We start from the raw sequence: 21874 nt of genomic DNA, 5'->3' as shown, positions 1-21874 counted from the left end.
CTCCACTGAGTACTGAACAGGCTTCCACCAAGAGAAACACACAACAGGTAATGCTTTTTCCATTCAGTATGTTGTGTTTCCAATGTATTTTTTACAGTTTTTTTTGTTGTGTTTATCAGTTATTAACTTCTGATATTAATATGTTGCTTTTGAATGATTTGTTAATTTTTCTTGTCAGATTATTGCCACCCGCCACTATGATGTGCTTGTTGAAATCAATTGGAGTATCCCTCATCCTGTCCATACTTCTGTACATGGCAGACTCTTATCCAAACAGTGACATGACAAACGGTAAACTTTGCGTTACATTACTGTGAAAGTACTGTTTTTGTCCAAATGACCAGTGAGTTGTTCTTGGAGATGGCCTACTGTTGTCATTAGAGAATATAGATTGGTACATGACCTCCTTATTGCCAAAGTGTGTGCTTACAAGGATGAGAGACACACACTGGCGGTACAAGGTGCATAAAGTTTACAGATCAGATTGTTCATTTGATTTTCAATTAATTTATGTCTTCACTATCTTCACAGTGGGCTGTGAGGAATGCAAACTAAAGGAGAACAAAGTATTCTCAAACCCGGGCGCCCCTGTCTACCAGTGTACAGGCTGCTGCTTTTCCAGAGCTTATCCAACCCCACTGCATTCTAAGAAAACCATGTTGGTCCCAAAGAACATCACCTCTGAAGCCACATGCTGCGTTGCGAAAGAAGGGAAAAGGGTAAGACAATATATTTAGCTAATTAAGTGTAGGAGTTGGGATTGTTATCCTCAGCTACACAAAGTTTGATCATCTGACATGATGACATTCCTAGTGTCATGCACATAACATGTAAATGTAACATTTAACAAGAACTAGAATGAACCCGAAACCATCTCTCTTTCTCTTGATTCTTCTTCTTCTCCTTCTCCTCCTCTCTCAGGTGGTGGTGGACAACATCAAGCTGACGAACCACACAGAGTGTTGGTGCAACACCTGTTATCACCATAAGTCCTAATCTGTCTGTGAGGCCAGAAATATCCTTATCGCAGAAGTAAAAGCTTGGCAACAGATACTAGGCATTTTGCACAACATATTCCTGAAGTGTTTTAAGAGAAATCACATATTAAGAGATTATTGGCTGCGTTTAAACAAGCAGCCCAATTCTGATATTTTTTCCAGTAATTCGTCTTTTGACCAAACACGTCAGCTCTTTTCACATCAGATATTTTTCCATTGTTAATCTGATTAATCAAAAGACCAATTAGTGAAAAAAATATCAGAATAGGGCTGCCTGCGTAAACCCAGCCAATGTCATCCACAAAAGGTGATAGTCTGCTGAGAATATTTATAGTGCTCTTAATATATTACTGTCACAATTATGAAGTTGTATTCCTGTAGCCTACTGTGTTGATCAAATGTAGACTTTACTATATGAATTGAATACTGATTAAAATGTTTTTCAGTATTTTACTACATGTTGTGTCCTCTGCTTCTTTTTATGAGCAACTGATGCCTTGAAGTAAAACCAATGTTTATGGGTTTACGAAAAAATATATAAAATGTTTCTCTCCCAAGCCACACCACACTCAATAGCCTATGGATCAAAACTCAGGATTTTATCTTCACACAGCTGCCTCAGGTAGGCTTAGAAGGCTGTGTTACACAGGCAGCCCAATTCTGATATTATTTCCACTAATTTGTCTTTTGATCAATCAGATCAGCCCTAAAAAGATATGATGTGAAAAGATCTGATGTGATTGGTCAAAAGATAAATTAGTGGGGGGAAAAAATAACAGAATTCAACTTTAACTGCTGTCTGTTCTTCTTCCATGGCTTAACCCAACAAGAGAAGGTCACAAGTGTTTCCCTAAAAGCTGTCTGGGTTTAAATACCTTCTATTGTACAGAAAGTGAATAGCTTAATCAATTGATAGTGACAGAATTAGATTACTCCCAAGCAAAGTCAAGTTTTTGTCTCCTCAGCTATGAAAGGTTGTAGCTCAGCTTCTGAATGGCAAAGAAACTTAACAATGATATCCTTGTGTCTAGCATAAAGCATAGTGGATCAAAGTGCTGTTATAGGTCCCTTTATATAATCAGATCCGTTTACTTTTCTTCAAAATCTTAAGCTAACGAGGGGTAAGTCTGTGTTTTCTGCCATTTTCTTTAATAAAATGTAGGCCAATGGCATACCATCTCATACCCCCTCAATTCGAGTCTTGGTTTTAATTTAACAGCCCTGACACAGGTAGGCTATTTAAAGAGGGCATGGTGGGTGGGGGAATTGACCGCCAAATCTATGGATATAACAGCCTATAGCCTAATTTTGTCTGTCAAACATGTAGGCCTACCTCTTATTTCTTAAATAGGAAGAGAATGGCTCCAACACAAAGACCTCTTGTTGTTAGTAAAAACTAATTAAAATAAAGATGGTTGAAATGAATAATGCCTACTGGAATTTGACAAGTTTCAGAACCATGAACTGCCCATTTCTGATTGATTTTACTGCGGCTCTTGCTTCAAGATTGACCACCACCAGTGGCAGACCGTCATTCACCTGTTTTGAGCCCCACATTTTTAGCAATTGTTTTTACAATTTCTTTTTTTTAAATGTAAAAACAAAAGGGGGGGGGCTCTGGCCCACCTTCCCTGAATGACAGTCTGCCACTGGTGGTCGTCAATCTTGAAGCAGGAGCCGCAGCAAAATCAATCAGAAATGGGCAGTTGATGGTGCTGAAACTTGCCTCTTTTGCATGTTATTTTTGACATGAATAAGTGCCATATATCAGTTGTTTGGCCACAGATAAAATGACGTCAAATCACGTTCATCTTCAGTAGCTTTCAAAATCTTAGCTAGCAGTCATCATTATGAATCAAGTCGACAATCTCCTGGCAAATCCCTTTTAATCCTTGTCATATGAAGAGAAATAATGAAGAGAAATTATAGATGAAATGTATGCTCATCAGCCATTGGACATAAATATTACACAACAAGTTGGAAATCTCAAATTAAACAATGAGTGGTTTGGAAGGAATCAGTGGCTAACTGCAAGCATTGCAAAGCAATCATTAGCCTGCTATTCAGTGGAGTGGCTGTGTGGTCCCAAGTCTTCAATTAAGGATCTGTTTTCCTAGTTTAAAATTATAAACATTCAACATTGGCCATGCAGTCACTGAAGCATGATTTGTGCTGTGCTCAAAACAACTGTTAACTCGGAACTGCAAAATCTGACTTTAGTGAGTTCAAGACATCTGGGAACTTAGGAAAAACGAGCTACGACTGGGAAAATAGGTTTTGAACTTTCATCCAACTCAGAATTGTAAATCGGGAACTCGGGCCTCTTTCTCGAGCTACGACCTGAAGATCACTGACGTCATCATGATCCAACCTTTTTTTCCCCTGAGTTCCCAGTTGTCTTGAAAGCACCATAAATCCAGAGAATGACAGACTTTGATGACAAAATTTGCCCACAAAGGACCGCTACGCCACCTTCCTGTTCACAACGTAATATGCATACTGTAGCTAAGAAAGTAATATTAAGTGTAGTAAAGCTGTTAGCAGCCCATGTGCCTCACCCTAATAACTGGGTCTATTTTCACCTCTTAATTTCACCTAGTGTTCTGACTTTTATTTAACTAGGCAAGTCTGTTAAGAACAAATTATTATTTATAATGACAGCCTACCAGGGACAGTAGGTTAACTGCCTTGTTCAGAACAACATACTTTTATCTTGACAGCTCAGGGATTCGATCCAGCAACCTTTCATTTACTGGCCCAACACGCTAACCACTAGGCTACCTGCTGCCACAAACTTGGTGGTGCACATGTAGCCTATAACCTGCTTTTGAGAAACGTAATCATTGAATATTGTAAGAGCTTTCATTGTCTGCTTATATGCCCCCCTTTTTTTATCCCACGTCTGTCCTAGCTTGCTCATTAATGTCTTCATAGAAATTACTGATTGCCTCTTATCCGCTTGTCGTCCCCTTATGCCAGGCCTGGGCAATTATTTTCCATGGAAGGCCACATTAGAATATATATTTGCCTTCGCGGGCCAGAATCATACATGTGTATGACTGTGTTGACAGATATATCTACTGTAAATCACATCCAGATATGCTCCTTATTTAACTTTTTTAACATGGCAAGAAATGAACCACATCCATATTCTCCTTTTGGTAGGTATTTTCATAATTAAACATGGCAATGAACTACACTGAGGGAAAAGTACACTGTGCATTCAGCCCCATGGACAGAACTCTTGTTAACGGGTATGCACAAAAACCCAAGAAAGAGAGAGAGCTCAACATCACATTTAATCTACGCAATCAGTGTGAGGAGTGAAGTCAGGTATAGTTTCTGATGTCGCTATGCGCAGGATTTCTGAGAGGTGAGAGTCAGTAAGAGATGATCTGTGCCTTGACTTTTTATATTTCATCACTGAAAATGTCTGTTCATATACATAGGTTGATCCAAACAGCACAAACATCTTCTGAGCATGATTCCTAATATTTGAAAGTTTTGTTTATCGAGAGATGCATAGAACGTCATCAGTGGCATTGTTTTGAATAGTTCTCCAATCACTGCATCAGACTGAAGATCGATAAGCTCAAGTTGCAGGTCAGTGGGAGCGTTATCCACATTGAAGGTGAAAGGAGAGGAAACCAACAGCATGTAATTTTCCAACACTTTGAAATCCTCAAAATGACGAGAAAACTCACCGTTCAAAGCACGCAGCAGCGATGTATACTTCTCCCACTGGTCATCTGATAGGGAACAGACGAGTAGTGTTCGGATGTTGGGTGAGATTGGCTTCTACTTGGCGGGTCAGGAGGAGTCATTTTGCCTTGAAGGCTTTGACAAGGCTGTACATCTGATGTGCAAAAAGGCCCTTCCCTTGTAGTTTGGAATTCAGTTCATTCATGAGGGCCATGATGTCCACGGTGAAGGCAAAATCAGCCAATCATTCTTTATCTTGCAGTTGAGGGAAATCCACATATTTTCCTTTCATTTGTAAAAACTGAGCAATCTCCGACTTCAGATCCCACACCCTTTTAAGTACCTTCCCCAAACTCAGCCATCTCACCATATTTGTGTGGTAGGGGAGATCAGCATGACCAGACTCTGTCTCTTCCAACAGTGAGACAAACTGCCTGTGGTTTAAAGATTTTGCTCTTATGAAGTTTACCACTTTAGTGACTGTATCCACAATATGGCTCATTTTCAGAACACATTTACAGAGCTCCTCCTGATGAATAATGCAATGCAGGAAAATAATTTTCTGATCTGGGTTCAGCTAAGCTACTTGATCTTGTTTCCTTTTCAAAAGGCCAACGTTTTTTCCTGTCAAGTTTGGGCACCCATCAGTGGTCACACTGGATAACATTTCAAAACTCAGTACCAGCTTTACCACACACGTACTAACCTCCTCCAATAAATCTTTCCCTGTGGTTGTGCTCTTCTTTGACTGCACTGAAGCTCCTCTGTAATTTCAAAGTCTGGGGTTATGTCTAGAGGTCGACTGATTATGATTTTTCAGCGCCGATACCAATGCCGATTATTGGGGGCCCAAAAAAGCCGTTACCGATTAATCGGCCAATTGTTTTATTTATTTATTTGTAATAATGACAATTACAACAATACTGAATGAACACTTATTTAACTTAATATAATAATATAATACATAAATACTATCAATTTAGCCTCAAATAAATAATGAAACATGTTCAATTTGGTTTAAATAATGCAAAAACAAAGTGTTGGAGAAGAAAGTAAAAGTGCAATATGTGCCATGTAAAAAAGCTGACGTTTAAGTTCCTTGCTCAGAACATGAGAACATATGAAAGCTGGTGGTTCCTTTTAACATGAGTCTTCAATATTCCCAGGTAAGAAGTTTTAGGTTGTAGTTATTATAGAAATTATAGGACTATTTCTCTCTATACGATTTGTATTTCATATACCTTTGACTATTGGATGTTCTTATAGTATTGCCAGTGTAACAGTATAGCTACCGGCCCTCTCCTCGCTCCTACCTGGGCTCGAACCAGGAACACAAGGACAACAGCCACCCTTGAAGCAGCGTTACCCATGTAGAGCAAGGGGAACAACCACTCCCAAGTCTCAGAGCGAGTGACGTTTGAAAAGCTATTAGCGCGCACCCCGCTAACTAGCTAGCCATTTCACATCGGTTACACCAGCCTAATCTCGGGGGTTGAAGTCATAAACAGCGCAATGCTTGAAGAATTGCGAAGAGCTGCTGGCAAACGCACGAAGGTGCTGTTTGAATGAATGCTTACGAGCCTGCTACTGCCTACCATCGCTCAGTCAGACTGCTCTATCAAATATCAAATCATAGACTTAATTATAACATAATAACACACAGAAATACGAGCCTTTGGTCATTAATATGTGTAACAGTTTAGCTTCCGTCCCTCTCCTCGCCCCAACCTGGGCTTGAACCAGGGACCCTCTGCACACATCAACAACATTTTCAAACAGCTCTTTCTTGTCAGGGTAAAGTATTGCTGCATAGTCAATTAAACATTATTTAATGAATTCGCCCTCTCAGTGAATGGCTTGCAATGTTTAGCAATTTTGTAGGACAGTACATAGCTAGCTCTCTCAATTCCGTTGTTTGCTGAATGCAGTTTTGTGAAATGTCCTTGCTGCTTTTGCAACTGAGAAAGCAACTCTTTCGATGCACTTGCCCTCTGCTCAGAAGACATATTCCTCTATTTCTCTGCATGCTTCGTCTGGAAATGTCAGGACAAGTTGTAATCTTTCAAGACAGCGATGCTCTCTTTGCACACTAAGCACACAGCTTTCCCTGATACCTTAATAAATACATATTTCGATGTCCACTCTTGCTGGAACATTCTTTCATTGTCTACTTTCCTTTTCTTTAAAATCTTTGAAAAACATTTTTTTTGGCGAAATTTCGAGCTAGCTACTCTTTATAACTGTGACTGTGTCAGTCAAATCAAATCAAATTTATATAGCCCTTCGTACATCAGCTGATATCTCAAAGTGCTGTACAGAAACCCAGCCTAAAACCCCAAACAGCAAGCAAAGCATGTGAAAGAAGCACGGTGGCTAGGAAAAACTCCCTAGGAAAAACTCCCTAGAAAGGCCAAAAACCTAGGAAGAAACCTAGAGAGGAACCAGGCTATGAGGGGTGGCCAGTCCTCTTCTGGCTGTGCAGGGTGGATATTATAACAGAACATGGTCAAGATGTTAAAATGTTCATAAATGACCAGCATGGTCAAATAATAATAATCATAGTAGTTGTCAAGGGTGCAACAAGCACGTCCGGTGAACAGGTCAGGGTTCCATAGCCGCAGGCAGAACAGTTGAAACTGGAGCAGCAGCACGGCCAGGTGGACTGGGGACAGCAAGGAATCATCATACCAGGTAGTCCTGAGGCATGGTCCTAGGGCTCAGGTCCTCCGAGAGAAAGACAGAAAGAGAGAATTAGAGAGAGCATATTTAAATTCACACAGGACACCGGATAAGACAAGAGAAATACTCCAGATGTAACAGACTGACCCTAGCCCCCCGACACATAAACTACTGCAGCATAAATACTGGAGGCTGTCCTGTGCAGTTGTTATTTATACGTGTTATTTATACGTGCCTTCAAAATAAATGTCCCCCAGGCGGCGGGAGTTAAATCATTACACAAAGGCGTGTATTCATTGGGCTTTTAATTTGGATAACAAATACAGTTTTCAAAACTTTTCAATCTCAAATTCTTTATGTGATCTGAGCATAATTCCACAGCCCGGTATTGAATCAAGTCGCGGACCGCATATTGGCCCCGGGCCGGCCTTTGCCCAGGCCTGCCTTGTGCCATAGTTTGTACATCTCAATTGTCAGTAGAAACCACATTTGTTTAAGCAAGTCAGCCATCTCAGCTATGTTTTTTTCAAAGGTAGTAAATGAGGCTGAATGAACTGTTTCGCTGCCAGACAAGGCTCCGCTGATAGCCAGGTGTAGCAGTGGTAAGGTGTTGGGACTCTGCTGTTGGGACAGCTTTATGTAGGCCCTAACAGTTTGTGGGCACCATTTGTCACCGTTATAGTGCAATTAATGTATTGTTTAGTGTTGTGTGTAGTGGTTTTGCTGACATGCATCTAACATATTTTTTTTTTTGCCTCACCAAGATTTACATGCTAAAATTGCCACTGACCACCACAATGACAGTTACTTGAATCTGGCTTATTGTGAGGTCAATAACTCTGATAAATACATCATAGGCAATAAACATATTGTTTTTAATAAAATAAATTATAGTAGTAGCAAGCTATCAACGTTGACATCCAGTCTTCAGCAGCATACCACCCTGCATCTCACTGCTAGCTTGCTTCTAAAGCTAAGTAGAGTTGGTCCTGGTCAGTCCCTGGATGGGAGACCAGGTGGTGTTGGAGGAATGGTAAGAGGCACTCTTTCATCTAGACTAAAAACATATCCCAACACCCTAGGGCTGTGATTGGGGACATTGCCCTGTGTAGGCAGCCATCTTTTGGATGGGATGATAAACGGGTGTCCTGACTCTCTGTGGTCACTAAAGATCCCATGGCATTTATCGTAAGAGTTAACCCCAGTGTCCTGGCTAAATTCCCAGTCTGGCCTTCATGGCCACCTACCCATCCCCAGTTAACAAGTAGCTCATTCATCCTCCTTTAACTATTCCCCAGGTTGTTGCTGTAAATGAGAATGTGTTCAGTCAATTTACCTGGTAAAATAAGGGTTAAATAAAAAATAGCTTCATGCTCTCCTTCTCTAATTGAACAGAATATAGGCTAGTCCATGTGCAAAATAATGCATTTTTGGGATTAGGCCTAATCAACAACAAACAATTCTGAAGAAGCATTTGAACTGCCACCGTAGACTACACAGCCAATGGTTAGGCAGAATACAAAAACGTTTTGGATAAGCAAGAGCAGAGCAGGCAGGGGCTCAGGGTTGGAACATCCATTGCAGTGTGTAATGCAGCCTAGTTGTATTTACCAGCCTCTACTTGGAAATATAACTTTGCACTGTGCTTCTCCAAGCATGCTCTTCGTAGCTTTTGGCTATGAATCATTTGATAGAGACCACACAAATCAATAGCCTATAGGCGCAATTGATATTGCGGCCCAGTGCAGAATCAGAGGGGCAGTACCAGGCACACATCCATTGATAGCCTAATAAGCAACTCATTGTAAAACGCTGAGAAAAATCGACATTTCATCAATTACAAATTACATGACCCTCCCTTGGACTAGATTTAAAAAATAATAATACTAAACCCTCCCCTTGACTGAAAAGGAAAAAGCATGACCCTCCCCCATTTTCCTAACGGTAACCATTCGGTAAATTTCGATCCATCTCTTAGGGTTGGCGAAAAGTCACTTCGAAGTGGCGTGTTTTTAGGCAGTCCCTCGTCTCTCCCTTCCCCCCTTTGCGTGTGCGTGTGCGATTCTGGCAGCGTAACATCTGTGCGTACGCGGTCGTGATTGTGTTGTGAAGATGGCGGAGGGAGAGACAGAGAAGGAATATGCCACAAGAAAAGCTATCGAGCTGCTCCGAGAACGGTTCCAGGAATTGACTACAACACTTAAAGAAAGCCCGGAATCACCGTCGGACGCCTCTTTGCGTTTCTGCCAGGAATTCTGCCAGGTCCGCATGTTTTTCCAACTACCCATCCTAGCTAGTTTGCAGCCTTCCATCCAGCTTCCTGGCTGATGATGCGCGTGTACGTTAGCTACAACAATGTAGCTAGCTAGCTAGCTCGCGCTAGCCACATCAGAATAGATAAATAAACACACACCATTACTCCTTGTTTTACCGTTTGATTATTGTAGTTAGTAAAATATATACATTCGTTTTTCCCGATATGTAGTTTAATCTCTTACTTTGGCATGATATCTGATCATCACTCATTTTTCCCTACTAGCTGCTAGATGAATGTTGGCTAGTTAGCTAGTTGATCAGGCTCCTTCATGCTGAGAAGAGCTAGCTTGGTTTTTGTGGGGATTTGCATTCAAATGCACCGGTGTTTTAGGTTTGCACGACACGAAACGTCTTTCATCCATGTAAATGTGCATATTTTAACTAGAAATTAAGGCAAATTAACGTTTTTCCATTCGTTCCTTGTGTTAGTGGATCAATATTGAGTGTGCCTGTAAAAGTCTAATGTATAGGCCTGGCCTACCAAATAGCTAGGTCGTATTTATTTTCATGGAACTCAAAGGTTAACTACGTGTGTATGGTTTTAATTGTTTGAAAAGCAATATTAACTCATCAGCCTGTCAGTGGGTAGGTTTATTCGGTTCTGTGTATTGTATGACAAACCTGCTGGGCCTTGTTTGAAACCCCTCCTTTGCGAAGTGATGAATTTATTGATTTAGTTTACCAGGTAAGTTGACTGAGAACTCATTCTTATTTACAGCAACGACCTGGGGGATGAATGAGCCAATTGGAAGCTGGGGATGATTATGTTAGTGATGATGCATGGAGGCCCATCTCATACTATCAGGTCAAATTTGGAGATTAAACTGCAATGGTGATTAATCATCTGACACAGATTAGTAAGAATATACACATAAGATAGCCTTGTACCATATGTTTTCTTAATAAGAAATGGTATTTAGACAGTTGCAGAGAAAATACTTAGTCACTTCAAGATTGTGTGTTATCAAGTGTTTATTTTTTTTTTTTACATGTGTTGTGCAATGCATTGAAATACCATGTTAAGTTACATTTAGCCTACATTTAGCAATAGCCACACTTTGAAGGCCTAGCTACAATTTGAAAGGGCGGTTATATGTGAATGCTTCCATACAGCTGTTAAGCAGGGTTTCCCAAACTCGGTCCAGGGTTCTCACCTGGGAGCACGTTTTTATTTTTTTACCCTATCACTACACAGCTGATTTGAAATAACCAACTCATTGTCAAGCTTTGATTATTTTAATCAGCTGCATAGTGCTAGAGTGAAAACTAAAACGTGCAGGACCGAGTTGGTGAAACCCTGATGTAAAGCATAGTACAGAGAATTTTGGACCAACCTTGGCGAACCTTTCTCAATTCCCGACATGGAAGACAATACATCTACTAAAGTTCTATATTTAGTTGCAGGGGTTTTGTTTTAAATTTAGAAAATTATTAGATTAAATGGATTTTTTTGGTCCATGAAGTAATCCAACAGCAATGTGTACACCACCATTGTGTCTATTTCAAATCTTCTCACATTGATTGAGACAGGTGGGTGTCTACCCCGAAGTGCTTCATGACATGATTCCATTCGTCTGTCTCGATCAATGAGAAGATTTTAAATAGACAATATGGCGGCGTACACATTGTTGGATTACTTCATGGAGCAAAACATTTATTTTATTTAATAACAGAGCCTCTTCTAAATTCAAATTAACCCACTGCAACTAGACATGGATGTTTAGAAGACGTGTTGTCTTCCAAGTCAGGAAGTTAGAAAGTATCGCCACGCAAAGGTTGGTCAAACTCTCTGTGCTATGCTTTACACTATCTACCTTATAACAACTGTATGGAAGCGTTCACATATCGCCACCCTTTCAAAGTGTAGCTATAGAAGAGCCACACTCATTTGCGCAGAGATTAGGCTTCTCCTTGACTGGGAGAAGGGACGACGGACAAGGAAAAGATTGTCAGTACTTGTAGTATTCAAGCTTGTCTCACTCAACTAAATATTAGGCCTGCATCCTACATGGGTAGCCTACTCACTACTCGGTGTGGTTTAGCCTATTATAGGCTACTGCATGGCTTCTAATTGGCCCTCACTATAGCCTTGATTCAGCAGCCCGACTTACAGAATTTAAAGCAGCGTCCCGTATACTGCTCGTCAAGAGTGGTGGAAAAAGTACCCAATTGTCATACTTGAGTAAAAGTAAAGAAACCTTTAATAGAAAATGACTCAAGTAAAGGTCACCCAGTAAAGTTTTACTTGAGTAAAAGTATTTGGTTTTAAATATACTTAAGTATCAAAAGTAAAATTATAAATCATTTCATATTCTTTCTATTAAGCAAACTAGACTGCACCATTTTCAAGTTTTTTTAATTTATGGATAGCCAGGGGCACACTCCAACATTCAGACATCATTTACAAACAAAGCATGTGTGTTTAGTGAGTCTGCCAGATCAGAGGCAGTAGGGATGACTAGGGATGTTCTCTGTTTAGTGAGTCCACCAGATCAGAGGCACTAGGGATGACCAGGGATGTTCTCTGTTTAGTGAGTCTGCCAGATCAGAGGCAGTAGGGATGACCAGGGATGTTCTGTTGCTAAGTGTGTGAATTGGACCATTTTCCTGTCCTGCTAAGCATTCAAAATGTAACGAGTACTTTTGGGTGTCAAGGAAAACGTATGGAGTAAAAAGTACAATATTTTCTTAATGAATGTTGTAAATATAAATAGTAAACTACAGATACCCCAAAAAATTACTTAAGTAGTACTTTAAAGTATTGTGTACTTAAGTACTTTACACAAGTGTCTTCTAGCTATGTTGGTTCATCTTACTTTTTTTATTTTTTTAAATCCCAGATATAAAGAGGTTGTTAACAGTCCAACAGTCTTCATTACACTGGTGATTGACATAAATATTCCTACCAGGAGACTGCACTAGGATTCGTATTATTAGCTGTTCTCAATTTTAGATTTTAATGGAATGTAGCGTAATTTACCTAGGACTAATAATTAATGCAATTGTGCAATTACACTATTTGTATGGTAATTGTTAAGGAGTTAGCTAGTTGAAAAAATACATTAATTTAATAGCAGGCACTAATCAGCTTGCCATGCTTTTGTTTGCAGATCCTTGTGGAACATGCAGGTCGATGGAAGGCTGAGGAGGAGCCACTGCCTTTACTGGAGGTGTACACAGTGGCAATACTCAGTTATGCAAAGGCCATCACCTGTCTCTCCTCCGAATGTGAAAATGTGCCACTCGTACTTGAAAACCTAGGACTGTGAGTACTCAAAGATAAAACGTCAATATGTGATTTATATGCATGAATGCTTCATGGAACCAGCTGTGTAGTTTTTCAGATGGTACTAGGCCTATGTTATTAAATGACAGTGAGCATTCCAGTTTGATTAGCGCTAGTGACCAATACAACTGTACCTTGCCCCACTAATTTGACAAGATAAATAAATTAGGCTTCCCGTATATGAGCTGCGGCAGAAGGGGGTAGTGCTTCTTTAATTTTAGTAATCTGCACACAACTGTAGCATCATTAGCATGAACCAAAACAAACTCATTGAATGACCCTGTTTTACTTGCAGGAGCTGTGTGGAGCTCCTGCTCTCATTGCCTGAGAGTGTCCCTGGTGCCTTATGGGAGGAGTTCCAATCCTGTGTCAAGGTTAGTCTCCAGTGCTGCTCTATTTTTCTTTTGCTCATAGAACAGCAATGTTTGTAATGAGCCTATTATGCCAATTATCTTTTGAAAAATTATGACTAGGTGACCCAATCAAAGTAAAAATGTGATATGTGCATGCATTGAAACATGCACATATCACAAACCCTGTTTGACATAATTAGTTAATCTAGGCCTATGTTCCGAAAAGTTGTTTTTTTGTTTTGTATAGCTCTAAAGTATTAAGTTATATGCTCTCCTTTACAGTCGGCACACAGCCTTCTGCAAGAACATGGGAACACACAGCTTCACATGCTATCAGCTATGGCACAGGAGCCTGGCGTGTGGACCAACACCACTCTGTGCAGCATTCTGTCTAATGAGATACCTGAAATTGACAGAGGTTAGTTTTAGCCTACCTGTGTAGTCTTTTGTTGCAGGAACTTTGTACACATGAGGTGACTGATTTTTAAATGTTGTGGTGACTGCTCAGTAGTGTTATCTGTAATCGTGTTCCCTTTTTCTACTCCCCAGTTCATGAGTTCCTGCAAATGGAAGGTCCCACACTCCTTAATATGCGAATAAAGCACCTTATCAAACAGAATCGAGCAGAGAAAGCAGCTGTCTTAGCGAAGATGTGCTCAGAGTATCCAGAGTACGAAGGAAAGGGGAACTTCAAGCAGACCTACCTTGTTTGCCTGTGTATGACAAAAACACAAGAACAACTCATGCAAGAGGTGAGTGGATAGCATTTACATCAAGTCGATTAACAGACTCGTGCCTTCAAACAAGGGTTTTGAACAAAGGCTTGTCTTTTATTAAAATTTTAACATTTGAATCATTTAGCAGACGCTCTTATCCAGAGCGACTTACAGTAGTGAGTGCATACATTTTCGTGCTGGTCCCCAGTGGGAATCGAACCCAGAACCCTGGTGTTGCGAGCACCATGCTCTACCAACTGAGCCAAACTGATGGAGATTTGATGAAGAAATGAAACGACAAACTCCAATTGATAATGATGAATGAAAATAACCCTGATGGAAAATCATCAACTGTGGGTGACCGTAGAATACCATAATTATGACACATGTTATCTCTGGGCCAGATCATGCAGGTAGACTGTAAGGATGGATTAGAGATGATTTGTAACCTGGAGTCGGATGGGGATGAAAAAGGAGCCCTTTGTTTGTGCTCTGCATTCCTCGAGCGGCAGCTTCTCCAGGGAGATGTGTATTGTGCCTGGTGAGTACTGCCCTCTAATTTCCATTTTCCACTTGCTCTGTTTAATGTGGATGTGACGTAATTTGTATTTATTTAGTTATGTTATCTCTTGTAAAGCCCTTCATGTGTGACAGACCAATGATGATATACTTTTCTTTTTACAGGGAGCTCACACTATTCTGGAGCAAGCTTTTAATGCGGTCAGAGTCTTCAGCTGATGCATTTCTTGGTCAATGCAGAAAGTTGGTCCTGCTTTCCAGGAGTGTCTGTCATATCCTCTTCCTCATCAAGGTTATCCAATCGGAGGTGAAATTCTTGAATGTAAAATTGTATAGGTTACTGCTTGGATATACCATGTAGCGATTTATATTCTCATGACTGACTTTGGCTTTATTTTTTTCTCAGGTTGGAGAAGTGGGACTGCCGGTTTGCATTGAAATGTGCATTCAAGCTCTACAAATGGCATCCAGTGACAACACGGACAGCAGGACCACCATCTGCAAAACTATTTCCTGCCTTTTGCCCACTGATTTTGAGGTGAAACGGGCATGCCAACTAACAGAGTTCCTCTTTCAGCCAACTGTGGACTCATATTATGCTGTTGAAGCACTCTATAATGAACCTGATGAAAAGCTTGAGGACGAGAATCTTCCAGTACCCAACTCACTACGCTGTGAGTTACTGTTGGCCTTGAAGACACAGTGGCCTTTTGATCCAGAGTTCTGGGACTGGAGAACCTTGAAGCGCAATTGTTTGGCATTGATGGGTGAGGAGGGATCCATTGTGTCATCTATCGACACTCTCAATGACACAGATGAGGGACTTGAGGATGATGCAGCAGAAAAAGGTCCAGAATTCAAAGACCTTGAGGACTTTATTTTGAATACTACAAATGAATTGAATGAAATTGCAGATGAAAAAGAGAAAAATAGGGAAGCTAAGAAATTAAGGGAGAAAGGGTTTGTATCTGCAAGATTTAGGAATTGGAGAGCCTATATGCAGTATTGTGTTCTATGTGATAAAGAGTTCCTTGGCCACAGGATAGTCCGCCATGCACAGAAGCATTTTAAAGATGGGGTCTACACCTGTCCAATTTGTGCTGACAGCTTTGACACTAAGGAGATTCTTGAGCCACATGTAGCATCCCACGTGAAGCAGTCTTGCAAAGAGCGACTTGCTGCTATGAAAGCAACAAGGAAATTGCCCAAGCCAACGCAATCTACCAGTAGTCATTGTAATAATTTTAAAGACGGAGCTGTGGTGAAGCTTGAGGCAGAGACCATTGTCAGTCCAAATGATGCTTATTCTCTGGATGGAAATTGCAACAGTGCTGAAACGGTCAAAGTCAGTCCTCCAAAGCCTGTACAAACTAAGGTCAGTCCTCAAAAGCCTGTACCAACTAGATATGAAGCAGAATTTACTGAGGATTGTGTCTGTCCTGTTACATACTGTCAGAAGGTATTCAAGTTTTTTCGGAGTCTTGTAACGCATGTAAAAGCCCACAAAAATGATGAGGAAGCAACACGTTTTCTGGAGATACAACGACAGAAGGTTGTGTGTCAGTATTGCCGTCGGCAGTTTGTGAATGCCAGACATCTCAATGATCATTTGCAAATGCACTGTGGCGCTAAGCCATACTATTGCATACAGCTGAATTGCACAGCCAGCTTTCACTGCAATTCGGAACTTCTCATGCACAAAAAACAACACACTGACTTTAAGTCACAGTGTATGTTTCCTAATTGTGGAAGGATTTTCAACGAGGCCTACCTGTTGTATGATCATGAGGCACAACATTACCTTACATTCACTTGCAAAATAGCTAATTGTGGGAATATTTTCTATTCACAGTCCCAGCTAAATTTGCATCAGCAGAACCATGACACTAATGAAATGCCCATCACAAGTGAGAACAATCCTATACCTGAAATAGAACCTTCCACCCAGTGCTCCGCTAGGCAAGAGGAAACCTGCTCTGCCTCTGTCAATCTAGATCAGAAGACGGCACAGGATTATGTGACGGAAGAAGTGGCTAAATCAGGATCATCAACAGTTCCTGAGAACCCAAAAGGCCCAATGAAAATAAAACATTCAGTCGAGAGCATGTTGAGCAGTTCTGTTGTCAATCCCAGAAAGGAGTTTCGGAAGTGTTATGTTCCACTGATCAAAACTAAGCTGGGATTGGAGAATGCAAAACTAGCTACTGTTGTCCCACGCCAAGAAATGATAGCAAATCATGTGGATCCCCAATATCACTGTGGAACAAATCCTTTGAAAGTGTGCCCGAAAGAGGAGCAGAATAACAGACCAATTGAAGCTGTTCAGAAAGTGTTACCACAGGCCTTTTCTCCACCAGAAATTAAGAGTGAACCCCCATTTATTCTACATCCATATCAAAACACTCCTGCAATAACTGGTAGAGATGAGGATGAGTATAGTTGTCCACTTGAAGCATGTGACCGCAAATACAGTACCTCCAAAAGTCTCTCCCGACATGTAAAGAAAAACCATCCAGACATTTTTGAAGACTGGAAACTGGCTAAGAAGTACAAGAAAGTTGTCAAAATAACTTCGAGAAAGGTTCCATCAGTGAACAAGACTTCACAGGACCCAGAGGACAAAACTTTACTTCATCAAGCACCACTATGCAGAAATAGTGGATTACAGCAGTTTGAATATCCGGTGGCATGTTCAAATTTACCTGCAATTTGCCCCGTTTGGGAAACCCCCCCAAACCAGACTGGACTAATGCAGTCCGAGATGGGTGACTCATGGACATCTACATTGAACGATTGCTATGCAGAGGTCTTCCATCTGAATGAATACCCCAATAAGAGCGTAACTCCTTGGCAATCAGAACCGTATCAACTGTTAGAAAGGGGCAGAGAACATACACCAGCAAATATGCATGATAGTGCCATCCAACCTATTAAATCAGAGTCAAGTCTGATGAATCAGATGTCGGAATATGTGTCAAGCTCTCTTATGCTGGATAATGGAGGACAACACTATGGGATAACTAATTCTGGGGATAATGTTGATATTTCCCTAATGGGAAAAAACTATTCCAGTATGTCTGCCCAAGAAAGTAACAATTTGTCAGCTGGAGGTTCCCATGCTTCATATGTCCCAAATGAATATGTCCTTAATTCAAGGGCATCAATAGACATTCCAAGCAATGCAGTGAGCCAAGATGGCCAAGTAGCACCAAGAAACACAGTGGAGATGACCAACATGGAGGACGTAACCCATCTTACATCACCCAATTATGAGAATCAGATGAGCAGCTCTGTAGATGAAATGCTTCTTAGTCCGCATGCTTCTATCCAAAAAGATTTCTCGTACAGTGAGGACACTCATGCAGAATCTGAAGCTATCCCTGCAGACGAGAAGATTGCTGATCATGAGACACAGAAAGTAAAACGCTGCAGACTCAGCAAGAGAACGAAATGGCCTGCTATCATAAAGGATGGCAAAGTCATCTGCCGAAGATGCTTTAGAGAATTCTCAAGCACAAAGTCTCTCGGAGGTCATCTTTCAAAACGCTCCCAGTGCAAGCCATTAGTTGAAATGGACTTAACTGCTGATTTGCCTACGTCATTTCTCGACTTTCTCAATGACCCAAATGTTCCTGAAACCGGATCAATATACAACGTACTAAATGGTGAATTCCCACAGGAAGTTGTTGGTAATCTCTCCACACCAAATCCTTCCAATTTGTCACAAAAGGAAACCCAAAAACCACTGGATTCTCAATCATCAAACACCTTTCCTTCAGTTTCGGCCGGTAGACAATCCAAACTCGGCCCAAATAAAACAGTGTGGATAGAATTGAAAGAGTCAAAGAATTATGCTGGCAGTCCGCAGGATGGGGAGTCAAAAGGCAGTCTTGCTGAAAAAAGGTCAAGTGCAACTTCCTTTGCGGCATGTCAAGATGACAAGGTTATAGAAATTCAAAATGCCCTACAAATGTTGGATTTAGTTGAAGCTGCACATGAGAAAAGTTTGCAGGAAAATTGTTCCTCAAAGTACAGTGGCAGCCAAAGCAATGCAATCTCAAGTTATAATGTCATGCAAAAAGATAGTGTTCAAAGCATGACAACAAAAACGATTGTCAAGAAGGAAGACCAGAATCGTGACAATGGCCCCAAGCCGTTCAAGTGTGAAATGGATTATTGTGAATATGGGTTCATGACAAAAGAGGCATTATTCAGACATCTTGGTAGAGTTCATGATTACACCATTGAGATGATTGAGGAACTCAAGAAAACCCCAGTCAAATTCTCTCCATATCCTTGTTACATTTGCCCAAAAACATTTACCAGAACCACAGGCCTAAGAATTCACTATGAAAAAGTCCACCACCTGACGCAGGCAGAGATGAACAAGTTAAAGGTCGGAAATCGTAAAAAAAGGTCAAGCAACCCCAATATTGAAACAGAGGTAGAGAGTAGTCATGGAACTGAATCTTCAGTTGTGTCAACTTTCATCAAACAAGAGCCACTTGATATTGACACTGGCTGTCCAATTCAAAGCACAAATCAAGACGGTCATGCACAATCCTCTGAGATCATTACAGCAGGAGATGCAGTTCAAGAGGATTCCATGCATCAATTAACAGTTGAGAGAGTGCAATCACCACAAGATCGCTTGGATGACTTTGACAAGTCATTTTACAAATTAGAATCACCATCAAAGACCAGATATACCAAGAATGAGACATTAATGACAGCCCCACAAATTAACCACACTCCAGTGTTGAAGCAAAATTTAGGTCAAGGTGACACTGCGGAAGGGCCAGAAGCACGTTCCGACGCTAGATCTTATAGCCATGCAACAGAGGCGGCATCCAGCCAGGCTGTGAAACCCTCACCAGAAAAAGCAAGTTGTTCAAAAAACACAATATCCAAAGATGAGGTTCATTTCCAAAGGAAAGAAAAGGTTCAGAAAAGGTTGGGGCTTCAACTGTGTGACGCTGACAATTCTTTCAGCCCATATAGGCCCTACCGTTGTGTTCATGAAGGATGCGCTGCAGCCTTTACCATCCAGCAAAATCTGATCCTTCACTCTAGGGCTATGCATCAGTCATCCCTTCCCCTGTCTTCAGGAGACCTTGGTACTGAAAAGGCTGTCACTGGTGAACAAGCTGCTGAAGTCGAGAATAATGAAATCCGATGTCAAGTGAAAGACTGTTCAAGGATATTTCCAGGGATTACAACCTTGGTGCAGCATTACCTCTTGCTTCATAAATTCACTCGAGATAAAACCACTGCTATGATGTCAAGCCTCAATATAGGGACATTCCAGTGTGACCGGTCAGAATGTACACTCTCCTTCACTTCTGTGGAGAAATACATTGACCACATCAAAAACTTTCACAAGGAAATAAACATCTCTGAGAGAGGCAGTGTGGATCAGACTTTTAAGTGTGGGTATGATGGCTGTGACCGGGTCTATACTACAAAGTCAAACCTTCTTCGTCATGAGATGAAAAAGCATGATTTAATTTATATTCCCAGAACACAGCAACAGAGGACAACATGTGTCAAGCCCAACAATGGCAAAGAGAACATTGAAAACTCAGTCAAATTGAACAAGAAAAATACTAAGAAAGATGACGGATCGCTCGACCACTGGACTAACTTTGGAAAACCCTCTCTGAAATCTATGGATGAGGCATCTACCATCTGCACCCAAAAATTATCTTTGCAATATCCATGCATGATAAAAGGCTGCGACATAGTTGAACGGACTGAACGGAATATATTCAAACATTACACCACACATGGCCTCGCCGAGAAATATATAGAGGATCAGAGAAGCCAGTTTATATTCTGTAAAAAGTACCCACGCTCAAGAGTCAACGATGCAAACAAATCCGAGGGTATGTCAACAGACACCTCTGAGGAGACGGACCCTGACGAGGGTGAGCCTGAGACTTCAGAGACCAACTGTCAGAGGCAAGAAGTGTTGGATGGTGATATTCAAGCAGAGGCTAAACTTGCAACTGATGAGATTTCTGAATCCCAGTATTTTACTTCAGAAGTCAAAAAGAGGGGTTGCCCCCGAAAATCAGAGCGGAGAGTATTAGCTTGTCCGGACAGAAGGTTGACTCTGAGAAATCGTCCGGCAGACAAAGTTCACCAGTTGACAGAGGCTTCGGACCAGGGCTCCACTGCTTCTCAAGAGGAAGAAAGTAAGGGTGGTGTTGCACTGGACAGTTTCCTGAAGTTCCTGGATACTTCACCATCGACCCACACTCCCAAAAGAAAAATGAGTGGAGGTTCAAGGACTGAGTTGCCATTAAAACGGCAGCGTACCCTTAAGCAGAAGACTGCTAATATTATGTCCGCAACACCTGATGAAGTTATTGGAGCCTGTCAAAACCTTGTAGACTTCAGAAATCCTCAAAATCTTCAATCTGTGAACAATGTGAAGATTGTAATGGACAAAACCTTTTCCGATGGTGCTGATCTTCTGCTAAAGCAACTTCAAGATATGCGACCTATGGTTATAATACAAAAGTGGCTTTATAGTTGATGGATTGCTCACAGCCTGATGCTTTTATTTTCGACTAACTCAGGATTAGAAAAGTAACATGCTGCAAACAGATCTGTTAATATTGTATCAGATATCCAATGGTAAACAGTTTTGACCATTAGACAATTGAAGATGGAGTATTTTGTACTTATGACATGTTATTGTTGATTTTAAGTTTGGATAATGTATGTTACTCATATAAGAACCAGGTAATCTGTAGGGAATATAGACTTTAGAACATGTTTGTATTTATTAGGCTTCTAGTACTAAAATTGTTTTTTGCTAAATTGATAATTTTAAGGAGAAACAAAAGTTTTTATATATCCCTATGGGATTTTATTTTTTGTTTGTATTTATTTTATTTTTAAACACTATCTGTAATATTTACATGTCTTCCACAGTGTTCAATAAAATGTAACTGTTTGCTTTTATAAAAGTTGATGTACAGAACTTTGTTTTGCAAGTTATTTATTTATGTAACCGATATGAAATGGCTAGTTAGTTAGCGGTGGTGCGCGCTAATAGCGTTTCAATCAGTGACGTCACTCGCTCTGAGACATGAAGTAGGGTTTCCCCTTGCGTTGCAAGGGCCGTGGATTTTGTGGCGCGATGGGTAACGATGCTTCGTGTGTGCAAGGGTCCCTGGTTCGAGCCCAGGTTGGGGCGAAGAGAGGGACGTTACATTCATTCATTATTATAAAGCAACTGTGTGGAGAGCCTATTTAGTGTCAAATGTAGCAGATGGTTTTAACACACAAGTTAAA

At 40.8% G+C, this 21874-nt stretch overlaps 2 protein-coding genes across 2 annotated transcripts; both read left to right on the top strand.

The window, feature by feature from the left end:
• On the top strand, window positions 1–1450 carry glha1 (Glycoprotein hormones alpha chain 1). Its single transcript, NM_001146456.1, is given in 4 exon segments — window positions 1–47; window positions 179–291; window positions 532–719; window positions 922–1450. Coding segments are annotated over 3 exon segments (357 nt in total). The 5' UTR covers window positions 1–47; window positions 179–197; the 3' UTR covers window positions 997–1450.
• Window positions 1451–9337: 7887 nt separating this feature from the next.
• LOC106564756 (zinc finger protein 292-like) lies at window positions 9338–21560 on the top strand. The gene is made up of 8 exons (XM_014131119.2): window positions 9338–9641; window positions 12806–12960; window positions 13277–13355; window positions 13617–13752; window positions 13884–14086; window positions 14455–14591; window positions 14735–14876; window positions 14976–21560. Exons 1-8 carry the CDS (start codon window positions 9492–9494, stop codon window positions 21108–21110), a joined length of 7137 nt encoding a protein of 2378 aa, XP_013986594.1. The 5' UTR covers window positions 9338–9491; the 3' UTR covers window positions 21111–21560.
• The last annotated feature ends 314 nt before the right edge of the window (window positions 21561–21874 follow it).

Source organism: Salmo salar, chromosome ssa01, assembly GCF_905237065.1.
Source record: "Salmo salar chromosome ssa01, Ssal_v3.1, whole genome shotgun sequence".
NCBI lineage: Eukaryota > Metazoa > Chordata > Actinopteri > Salmoniformes > Salmonidae > Salmo > Salmo salar.
This window is presented reverse-complemented; position numbering and strand designations above follow the sequence as displayed.